Source organism: Anopheles aquasalis, chromosome 3 (genome assembly GCF_943734665.1).
Source record: "Anopheles aquasalis chromosome 3, idAnoAquaMG_Q_19, whole genome shotgun sequence".
Lineage (NCBI taxonomy): Eukaryota > Metazoa > Arthropoda > Insecta > Diptera > Culicidae > Anopheles > Anopheles aquasalis.
This window is the reverse complement of record NC_064878.1, coordinates 34,906,564-34,919,063: the sequence shown is the minus strand read 5'-3', so window position 1 is coordinate 34,919,063 and position 12,500 is coordinate 34,906,564. Positions and strand designations below refer to the sequence as shown.

At 35.6% G+C, this 12,500-nt stretch overlaps 1 protein-coding gene across 17 annotated transcripts in view; it reads left to right on the top strand.

Annotated features, from left to right (window-relative positions):
* Positions 1-12,500, top strand: part of LOC126578603 (poly(rC)-binding protein 3) — a 57,530-nt gene that overhangs the window by 18,323 nt on the left and 26,707 nt on the right. For all 17 annotated transcript variants that reach the window (XM_050241330.1, XM_050241331.1, XM_050241325.1 and 14 more), the window contains one exon: positions 7,590-7,753. In XM_050241330.1, coding sequence (XP_050097287.1) covers positions 7,590-7,753 — 164 coding nt within the window. The remainder of the gene's footprint in view (positions 1-7,589; positions 7,754-12,500) is intronic.

Genomic DNA, 12,500 nt, shown 5'->3' with positions numbered 1-12,500 from the left:
TGTGATAACTTTTATACTTTCTAAAATTATTACGTCAATGTTTTGGGTTTTTTTTTATTATTTTTTTTGCGAGTCAACTAAATAGAAATAATTTCAGATGGTTTTTTTCACCAAACATTCTTTTTTTTTCATTTTCTTAAGTTCTTCCCTATTGTGAAAAGATCTTTTTTAAACATGTGTAAATACAACAAAAAAAAAATATATGATTGCAATAAGTGATTATTGTTGAACAGCTAAACGTGTTCAATTGTTGTGTGAAAAAAATTGACATTAGTTTCAATGAGAAAAATTAAAACGTCTTCCAGTAGCTCCATTTACGTTAGTGAATCCAAGACTGTCTTTCCCATTGGGCGCAACGGGCACGTGCCTGGGGGCCTTTGCTGGTTAAATCCCTGCGAGTTTGAATTTAGCTTGAATAGAAATTAAAGACATTATAAACTAGCTAATTCCTTTATTTTCGGTACTATTTTTTACTATTAGTGAACTAATTGTTCGACCAATGTAAGACCTGAAGAAATAACACTTCTTGGCCGTTTTAAAGTTATCGGATGTATCTAAAAGTGTTCAAAATGCATCGTATGAATCGTGGGCAAATGCATTGTCGAAATCGAAATCGTATGAATCTGTGCAATGTTATTTAAAATTCGTGATTTAAAACCTAATTCGGCACTCGGCTTTTTATGTATATGAAAATTGAATTTATTTTGAAAGTCCTTCACTTTAAAAATCATGGTTGAAAATCTTCAACTTCAACAGCAAAACTGGTTGTTTCAACTCGCATTACAATTCAAATGTTTTTGTACAGTTGCTGCACCATTTGAAACTAGCAATTGACCCGAAATGGTCATCGGCCAACAGAAGAGATGTTGTGTTATACGGTGGTAGACATTCGTATAGCCGCACCTAGAGGCTCAGGAGTAAAATGGCAATCAATTACAAACGGATGCATTTTTTGACGGTATCAAACTTTTACTGTGTTACTACACATGTGACTAGTATACAAGTAAAATTTGGTTTAGATACGTGGGTAATTGTGAGTGCTATGTGTCAAAATGTGAGTAATCGTCAGATTGCAGCTGTTTTAAAATGGACATTCGTATAGCCGCACTGAAAGAAAAAACATACTCCGCAAAATTCGTTAACACGTATTTAATGGTTGTATTTTTTGTTCAATAGTAGAACTATTCTAGATTATTTTAAGCTTTAGAAATGCTCTTTTTGATAACACCCTGGCTTTTAATATTTTTTTTAAATAATGCGCCCAGGGTAACTGACAAATAAATAAAAAATGACAAAAAATCAAGCTATTTTTGATAACCTGCAAATCTAATCGCTCTGTTGTTTCAATTATCGGTTGGTATAAGAAATCCATCCATAATTTCCTACGGAAAATATCCAAAAGGATGGTTAAGCCTCTATCGAAAACGATGAAAATAGTTTCCTAAGGGACAAAAAGTCAGTTTTAGCATGAATCAGCCAGAAATTGGCAACCTTTTGGGCAATTTAAAGGAACGATGGATGGACCAGTAATAAGCAGACGGATTTTATACATAACGGATCATAAACAAATCATAATATTGGGAGAAAACTCAAAGCAAAGCCAAAGTTGATTAATGCCCAAAACGACCACCGGCTCATTTACCCTAAATTTGGTAACGTAGGTAAAATAAAAGCAAAATGAAGTTCTTTTCAAAGCAAATAAGTAATTTCTTGATAATTTGGATGGATAGAGCCGATATTAGCATGATTTGAACCATGAGTGACCCACCATACCACATCGAAAGTCAAATCAAAAAATCGTTGGTAAGGGTTTGATGTTTGCTGTAACTTTCTTATCACGTACAGCTTTCCATTTTTTAAATTTCAACTCAAATGTATTCAGGGATGTAAACAGAGCCTTTGCAAGACATTTTTATTCATCTATCGGGGATTGAAGCCTTTTATTACAGGACAATAACATATCAATTAATTTTCACCAACAATTGAATGCATGGTTTGGAGACAAAAATATCCCTTTATCCAAGTGTGTAGTATGCATTTCTTATTGCAATTACATAAAAAAGCGTTTTGGTTTTTATTTGGATTGATTTCTTAAAAAAATCGGTAAAATAAAAATATTTCAAGTTTAAGTCAGGTCATTGACGACTGTTACACTTAAATTGAATAGCAAACCCATTAAATCTTATCGGAACCCATGGCAAATTATAGTTTTGGATTTGTTAGAAATGTAGGCAGTAATAAAAAATACCAACTTGCAGATTGCTTCGTAAAAACTATTTGTTTTTCATATGTTTTTTCATTTGTTTTTCAAAAATATGTTTTTCATAAGGTGCGGCTATACGAATGTCCATGTGAAATTTGAAAATTTTCTCATATTTTCTCGAAAACAAGTCCTACACGTTTTTCGTCAATATGTGTTGTAAACAACGATAAAATAAACCTTTTGTATTATTCCAAATGAAAAAAGATCGGCTAGTTTGAGAGAAACGAGAAAAAAACTAGAAAAAACTACCTGCGGCTATACGAATGTCTACCACTGTATTAGGAAGTTCAGGCACTAAATGATAAGCCCCTTTGTTTTGCACATTTTACAAAAGAATTATAAAATGAGCATTAGTAATGCTGCTGCTAGTTATCCTTTCCTTTGTGAGTCCATTAGCTTTCATCAATTCTTCTAAAAAATTAAAACCGGGCTATTATCAAAATGTGTATACTACCATGATAAAAAATAACCGGAATTTTGAATTTATTCCTTGCGGGCTTATCAATTTTGAATTCTGTTTTTTTTTTCACGTTGATAGCTCTGTTACTGACGTATTTGCCATGTTTCAGCTTGGCAGCTGTTCATTTATGTTTATAGCAGAGACTTGTTTGCATTAAGTTTTTACGTCATGGCGATTTTTAAAATGGATTCAAAACATGGACAACGTTAAAAATTATTTTACGTGTTCCGACAAATTAAAAATGATACATAAGTGTTATGGTAACGATTCTCTATCGAAAACACAGGTGTACCAGTGGTATGAACGCTTTAACTCTCGCACCAACTGATGTTTCGATACCCCTCGGACCAACTGATGGGTCTGGCCAGACCCCTATGCTTTTACACGGGGTTGTATGGGCGGACATGCTGTGTTTGAAACAATTTTTCTACCTCTAGGAATCACATAATTGAGCTCTCTCTTTTGCATATGTGTTTAGCATAGCCTAAACTATGTGACAAGACAAAAATATGACCAAAATCTGTTCTATTTTTGGAAAAAAAACACATTTTAGTTTCTCGATTTTTCCCATGCAAAAAGTGCCTAAAACTTGTATGCCAGTTCGTACTTTCCTCTCCTAAAATCATCGCCCCGCATAAACTAATTACCTTTTTCCAAAAAAGTAATATCAGTCATAACAAGCGATCATTTGTTAAATGGCTCCACTAGAATCGATAGTTTGGATTGCACCATGAAAGAAGCTAGCGAAGAAACAGAACAAAAGAAAGAAGGACGTTTTTGCACACGAGTCTTCGCCGGCCATGGCAGTGCTCGTATGCTAATTCATACGGTTGCACCACACGAGCAAAACACGTCGCAAAATTATGCTCGTACACATTATAATCGTCACATTATACTACTATGATAATTGATTCTTGTAGAGAAATTATTACTTTGTATGACTGATATCACTTTCTTGGAAAGAGTTTATTAGTTTATCTGTGGCGATGATTTTAGGAGAGGAAAGTATTAATTCGCATACAAGTTCTAGGCACTTTTTGCATGGGAAAAATCGAGAAACTAAATTGTGTTTTTTTTTTCCAAAAACAGAACAGATTTTGATCATATTTTTGTCTTGTCACATAGTTTAGGCTATGCTAAACACATATGCAAAAGAGAGAGCTCAATTATGTGATTCCTAGAGGTAGAAAAATTGTTTCAAACACAGCATGTACGCCCATACAACCCCGTGTAAAAGCATAGGGGTCTGGCCAGACCCATCAGTTGGTCCGAGGGGTATTTTTTTAAGTCCTTTTTTCGCATACTCCGAGGACTTTTTCTTAAACGATAGTGGTATCAATCGAAAGGAAATAAAATTTTAGGAAGCTACCGAAAGGCCAAGACGCTACAATTAATAGAACTTGAGTTATTAACGATTGAAAATGAAATGGGTCTGGCCAGACCCATCAGTTGGTGCGAGGGTTAAAAGTGGTCGTGAGTGGTTGAAGACGATTCTCGTCCTGGAAGACCATTGACATCAAAAACTGATGAAAACGTCGATGAAATCCGACAATTATTGATTGAAAATCGCAAATTGACGATAAGAGAGATAGCTGAGACCACCAAGATATCATTCGGATTTATCCCCAAAAAAACTGCTTTTTTGGGGTAACAACTCGTGGATTCTCATAATGCGTTGATTATTCGATAATTTCTCGTAAAAAAAACACTAATACCATTCAACAACCGGCCAATTTATCTGATCTCGTATTATTTGACTTCTTGCTATGCAATTGACTCAAAAAAACACTACGAGGAACTCGTTTTGAGAGTGTGGAGGCAATAAAGCTAAAATCGCCGGAGGCACTAATGGTTATACTAAAAATCGACTCCAGTTTCCAGGAGTGGATCAAACGATGGCACTAGTGCATTGCATCTGACGGGGACAATTTGAATTTTGAAGATTAACCCTCGGTTAGGCACCCGGGGGTGCCCGGGTACCCATTTCAAGTTTCAACGAAAAAATGAATGCCTTCCCGTCAATATTTTTTTACGAAACTCCGGATCTCCAAAGTACAACTCATTCCAAGCCGAATTGGCGTTGAAATTGTTTTGATATCTTATATTTAAACGTAATTATGGGCCGATGAAATTAACACCCGCCCAGTGGCACCCGGGTACCCCACACGTTGCCTATGCACATAGGCTATGTTTATAAACACAGAACAACACTTTTCATAATCATTTATCAGTGTACAAGTGCTTATGAATTGTTAATTAGATAAACTACAACATTTCTTTGAAAATTTCATTACGTTTGAGCTTTTCTACGAGTAATAGGAAAAAATAAGCAACATATTTTCTAACCTTTCATGTACAATTTCAATCATATAATATTTCTCAAACTGATTAAATATGGTTCGTACAGTGTAATGTTCATAACATATGAGTAAATCATACAGTAATCTTCATCAAAAAGGGTTTAGGCGGTGTTTTCGTTGACCACAGAGACAAATACAGCAAGTGATCTGATCTCCTAGTTCAATTCTGCCCAATTAGCTCAATTGTTTATAACTCAAAAGTGCCTTATGACGTTTCAAACCAGATTTATTCGAAAATGTAATTAATTATATAACAATAGCAATAACATTTACTAGAAAATTCGATCACTTTACGATCTTATTGCTTGCTTTACAACGTATCCGGTAGAGAATGACCGTACGAAGGGGTTTCAATGCGGTTTGTTCATTGCTTTTAACGGTTTTCATTGGATTTTGATGTGATTTTGAAACCAAAATTCGTTGCGGAGTCTCTTTAATTAGTTCTAGAGCACCATTTTTGTTATAAACTGATACTAACGATGAAACAATAACATAACAATGCAATGCATATGAGTGGGCCCAACCGAGGGTTAAACAAGTACTTTTCTTTTTATGACAAAATTCCGGTTTATTTTTGGTAGTATATACAAAATAGTCTGAGCTAGTTCGACTATTGAACAAAAAAATTAAAGAATACGTTGCGAGATATTTTATTTTTCTTTTACTACGGTTAAACCATTGTGCAATACAGTGGTAGACATTCGTTTAGCCGAACTAAGTTTTTTCGAGATTTTTATCAAACTTGTCATCCGTTTTCCATTTTAATTAATATCAACGGTATATTTTACCGTTGTTTAACACATGTATTATCAAAAAACGAGAAGGATGATTTTTTCGAGAAAGTATGAGGAAAATATGAAAATTGCACATAGACATTCGTTTAGCTGAAATGCTTGAAAATCACATTTTTTCAATAGGTTTTTTTAAACAATGTGCAAGTTGGTATTTTTTATTATTATCTCCATTTCTAACAATTCTAAAACTATAATTTTCCATGGGTTCCGATAAGATTTTTTGGGTTTCCTATCAATTTTTAGTCTTACAGTTGTCAATGGCTCGACATAAACTCGAAATATTTTGAATTTGGCGATCTTTTGCAAAAACCAATCTTAATAACAAACAAAAAAGATTTTTTATGTGATTGCAGTAAGAAATTCACGCCAATTTTTTGGAAAAAGGGACGTTTTTGTCTTCAAACCATGCATTCAATTGTTGGCGAAAATGAGTTCATTTGTTATCTTACTGAAATATAAGGTCTTAGACCTCGTTAGTTTCAATGAGATGAATTAAAACGTCTTTTACAACTTCCTTATAAATAACTGAAACAATTTGCGTTTAACTTAAACCGTTGGGAAACTGCATGATGAGCAAATCACTTACGACATCAAACCCTTTATAACGAGATTTATCTTGGAACTTACGGTGTAGTTTGATGGGTCCCTTATGGCTGAAATCATACCAATAACGGTTTTATCCATCCAAATCGTCAAAAGAATACTTATTTGCTTTGAAAAATACTACATTTTGCCTTTATTTAACTAAATTCATGGTAAAAAAGCCGGTTGGCCTTATGGGTATCAATAAACTATGGCTTTGTTTCGAATTTTCAATCATTTTCATTTTTTTCTGTACATATTTTATAAAATGAGTCTAATTAGTACTGGTTTAACCATATTTCTTGTAATTTGCCCAAAAGATAGCTGATTGTTGGTTATTTCATGTAAAACCCAATTTTTTAACCGTGAGGACACTATTTCGTTCACATTTAATGGAGGTATAACTTCACCATTTGATATTTTTCCAAAAATATATGTATGTCTCTTATTTGTGAATATTTGAACCAATGGAACAATTAGAGTAACAGTCAACGTTACAGAATTTGATTATTTGTCGGAATACTTCTGTAAGTCGCTTAGCTCTAACCCATTTTTTTTAAAGAAAAACTAAAAAATCAGGGTGTTATCACAATGGGTATGTCTAAAGCTTTTAATAATCTTGATTAGCTCTACTGTTGGGCTTCTAACACAAAAAATGGATTTATTCGAAAACTATGCGAAATATTATGTTTTTCTTGCACTTCGGCTAAACGAATGTCTAACTAAACAACCGTTGAAATAAGACATTTGCTCACATTTTGCCTCACAGAGATCTCAAATACCCACATATCTGAATCATATTTTACGCGTGTACTAGTCACATATGTACCAACACAATAATAGGTTGATACCATGAATTTATACATCCGTACGATAGTAATAGTCGTTTTACTCCTGAACGTCTAGGTTCGGCTAAACGAATGTCAACCACTGTAGAATTTTTGTTTATAACCTTTCTTTTTTTTTGTAACTTTAATTCATGTTTTAACGTTTTTATTTTGTGGAAAACAGCACCCCGAGTAAAACGCTCAGTGCAACGGGGTGCTTATAGTGCGTTTTTTTTTATTGTCACATTGTCACCCTATTAATTCTATTAATTAATTAAACTTTCTTTGATTTTGTTTTCGTAGGCAAAGGTGGTTCAAAAATCAAAGAAATTCGTGAAATCACTGGGTGCTCAATCCAAGTTGCTAGTGAAATGTTGCCAAATTCGACGGAGCGCGCCGTTACGCTTAGTGGTTCGGCGGAATCGATAACACAATGTATATATCACATATGTTGTGTCATGCTAGAGGTAAGTGTTTCTCTTCTCTTATTGCGGTTAACACTTAATTAAGGATGCCAGGAATGGGTTTGTCTGACATGTACCAAGATTTTGCAGCTACAATCAGGAATAAACATAATTACGAAACCTAGTACGTTGTTGTTCACATGTTTTGTTTATCAAAACCAAAGGCCAAAGTCAAACCAAATCCCAACATGGATTGACCATTCTCCAGCTACGTAGCATACTACTTACCTTGGTATATATATTTACAAATTGACAAAAATTATTATTTTCTGATCATCAGTTATTTATTTATCAGAACAGTTATTTTTTGTGAATATTCGAAAATGAATCAAAGCATTCTGTGCATAGATTTCAAAAATAGAGCAACTATCAAACGTTAAAAACTTTCAAAAAGAAGATGAAATAAAGTTGCTAAGGCCTCCGTATATGAAGCTGTATGAAGTTTCACAGGTCGGATCAAAACAAAGTTGCTATCGTGGCAGTGCATTACGTTTCGCAAATGGTCAAATCACGACCAATTAAAGTTTTTGGTAGAAAACAATATCTACATCTCTATGAAATTCAATAATATTAGAGATTAGTAGTTGAATTTTAAGTGGCAATATAAATAAATTAAATAACCGATCAAATGTGCAAGAAATTTAAGAATACCTAGCGGAGTAGGGGGATTGGAAAGGAGTACCAAGTCCCTTATACCCCCTCTCAAATAGCTAAAACATATAACCCCTAAATTAGCTGCTATAGAATGCAGTTAACATATATAATTTGTTCGAAAAAAAGGAAATCATAAAACTACAGATAGCTTCAATGGCATTATTTAAAATCTACAGGGTGGCAACATCGAAGTGATACACCTAAACTATGTCACAGAATTGAGAATAGATTTTATTTCGCGCTGCTGTGTGGTCGCTGCAAGTGGTCAAAACCCGTTTATATCAAACCAAAATATATGGAAGTGGTCATTCTTTGAATGAAAGCTATTATGCGGAGCTTTCGAGAGAGCTTAAAGTTAGCGTTTTCTTTTTGAATCTGTGGAAATCTACAGATTTTGGCGTTTTCTGAACCGGCCGTAGGAGCCTACGCAAACAAACCAGTGTTGTACTTGAATTTTGCTATTGTTTTTGCATGAATTTGTTCAATCCACGGTAGTTATTGCATATGTGTAGGGATTAAATCATTTACGATCATTCGATATGGTGTTGGTATTGAGATGATGATATTTTTCGTGTGTTTTCGATCGACCTGCGTACAATCTCGGTGTGAGCAGCGAGTTTAAGCTTTTGCGTCAAAAAACGCCAACTCTAAAAACACCCTCGGTGTGAAAACAGCTTAAATATACTATTTAATTAGTTCAATTCATATCTTTCGAATTTGTTTTTGTTTACGGCCCGAAGTTGCTTCTGAAAACCATGACACGCGGCACGCACGACTTCGTTCAGCATTTCATCCCATATCTTCACCAAATTATTTTTAAAAGAGTCCAAACCAAAGTGTCTATAGGAAACAGTTGAAGTCATAGCAATTTGACATAAAGCACCAAACGTCAAATAACTGACAGCTGTTTATGATTTGCCTGTTTAAATGATACATTTCCTAATTTTAGATCAAACGAGCAGGTCATGGAACTCGAACTTGGATTTTTTACGTCGCAAAGCGAATACAGCGTCTTCAACGCAACCAAAACAAAGGCACGAACTGTCAGTTTTTTTTCATTCATTTCTCTAATCGTCGCGAGCGATTTTGTTCGGGATGACTTCACCTATTTCCTATAGACACTTTGGTCCAAACTCATATGATTTATGTTTCCTAGTTTCCTTATATGCTGAAGTCTACTGGCTTCTTCAAATCTGGAGACGCTGCGGGCCATTCCGATGAGCTTATAAAACATGACAAATTTTGTGCACATCGTGTCTGCACAATCAATTCCTTATGTGCTGGTGCTGAACCCTATTGGAAACAAAAATCATTGTCTCCGTATAGGATCTTCGCACAAGGAATCAAATTAAACTTGAAAACGATCTCCAAATTTTTTTTTCTAATTTATACGCTGTTATCGACGAATAACAGTAGTAGTTCTCCTATTTGATGATATTGCTCCCCAGACCGTCACAGGTGGTGCGTGTGGTGCCTCTCAACTGCTTTTTTACTGGCTGGTATATCACAAAGAGTTATGCCATAGGCACGATCATTTTTCTTATTCAAAGTTGCCTCCAAAATAGACCATTGTTCGTCTGAAAAAAATGTGTTGTGAGCAGCGTGCGTCTTCAGGAACATTCTAGATCTGGCAACCCTATCGGTCACATTTTTGCGAGACAACCCGTGATTCCTCTGCTTCTTCAAAGGACTAACAGGCGGTTCAATGAGTCGTTGGCCTGAAATATAAATGGCGACACAATTTTTTATCATTATGATTTTTCGATACTGCCAACCTTTAAAAAAATCCTACAAAATGTTCAAGTCATTCTGTTTATAATTACCCAAGTTATTGACGTTCAAGTGACGCTACGTTTTTGTTAAGAAAAATCATGGATTTAAAGCATGGATTATCATTGTTATTTGATGAGAAAAAATATCGTAACAGCCCACGAATGGCTTAAAAAGTGTTATAACGAATCTGCCCCATCGAAATCATGAGTTAAATACTGGTTTGCGAAGTTTAGACATGGTCGTAAAGACACCGACGCCCAGGTCGACCAAATGAGGCGTTACGGCAGAAAACATCGAAAAAGTTGAAAAATCGATACGTTCCAACCGTAAAGTGAAGTGGTAAAAGATTGTTGATACCTTAGAGTTATCAAAAAGCATGATTTTCAGTATATCACTCAGACATTTGGGTATGAAAAAGCTATTTTCAAAGTGGCTGCCGCGTTTCCTCAATGCATCGTGTCACTAGTCGAAGAAAACCAAGGAAAATATTATCGAAATGGGCTTCGAACTGCTTCTCCACCCACCATACGGACGCTCTTCTGTGGGAGAAGCAATTCGAAACTCAATTCGTTAAGTAGGTCCATGGTCCATGGTTGCTTTAAATCCATGATTTTTCTTAATACACAAGTAGCGTCACTTGAACGTCAATAACTTGGGTAATTATAAACAGAATGACTTGAAAATTTCATAGGATTTTTTTAAATGTTGGCTATATCGAAAAATCATAAGGATAAAAAATTTGTGTTGCCATTTATTTTTCAGGCCAACGACTTATTGAACCGCCTGTTATATCCAAGGTCCTTTGTAAATATGTTTGCATGCAGTTGTGATTCATTTTCATATCACGCGACATTTTTCCTGCTGAGCGTTCCGGATTTCATCGTATACGCTCCTTGACCTTCCTCATAATCGCTGGAGTGCTTACAGTCCGTATTTCGTTCGGTTTTACGTTTGAGGGATACCGCACCACTATCACTATCTGAAAACAAAACCCAAATTCAGCAGTAAACAGACCACTCTTTCAAATAGAAAACACAGAACTGATCTATAGCTGTGCATTAAACGTATGCATTAAACAAAGAGACAAAATTTGCCGATTTTTCATGGGCAAACCGTCAATCGCACAGCAGTAACTAAAAATGCAACTCTAATCGTGATGGTGAAAAAAGTGAAGCAACTTGGTTCCAAGGTTTGCGCATTTGAAACACGGTATCCTGACGCGACCAAAAAGATTATCGTGTGACACTTTGTGAGTGTCGGATATGGCCTTTAGTATCTACAAGATCTTGGCACTATTGCCCAATAATAATAGCATCACAAGAAGGCATAGTTCGGCACAGCCGACGACTCTGACCGACCAAAACCTCCAAAGGATGCTGATGACCGAGACCGAGGAAAAAGTGGTTACATCGCTGCGTGCGATTAGCCGTGAGATCGGTGCAACGGCCCAAATAATTAAGAAGTATCTGGAGTACATAGCCATACATGTCAGAAAGCGAATATCCCGGCTACTAATCTCAGAGCAGCAAATAATGTCGCAGCGACAGCGGTTGACCACGATCGTCAAGTTAATTTTTTTGGCGCATCGCGACGTGGCGGTGGTGAATGAACACGATGCCTATCTCATTCTGGATGAAAAATTATTAAAAGGCACTTCATATTTTACTTCCCGCACGAAGAAAGTGAGCTCTAAAGTGAAATTCAGTCACACACCAAGTTCCTCAAGAAGGCCCTGCATTGGCTAACAATCAGCTGCCCTTCTTTAACTCCGAACTGGTCGTGATCGGGAAAATTTATTATGCAAAGTGACTGCAGAAGGTTGCGTCAATCATCAAGGAACACTAATAGTACAAAGATCGGGGAGTCTGACCAGAAACGATACGCGAAGCGATCGCTAGACGAAACGAAGCGGCTGAGTACCAATGTGATAACACAGATTCCGAACCCGCTCAACGTCCCCCAGCTGCTGCCCATCGAAAATGTCTGGGCTATCTTTAAACGTAGGATCTATTTTAACAATTTTATTGGAAAAACGGAGGAGAAATTAAATGAAAAGACACAGAAATAGTTGAAAAACATGTGCACAAATATGTTTTTGACTACCATGTCGAAATTACCGTCTAACTTCCAGAATCCTACTCGGAATGGCGTAGAATTTTTTTGCTGATAAACTGATAAACTCCCTTTCCACATGTAATTTACAGAACTCAATTATCTGTCATAGTTTATTTTTTATCGCCATTCAAATTTTGTCTCTTTTTTTTATGCATACGTTAAAAATAACACAGAACATAAAGTCGAAATAAAAGTTCGTGTGCAAGAT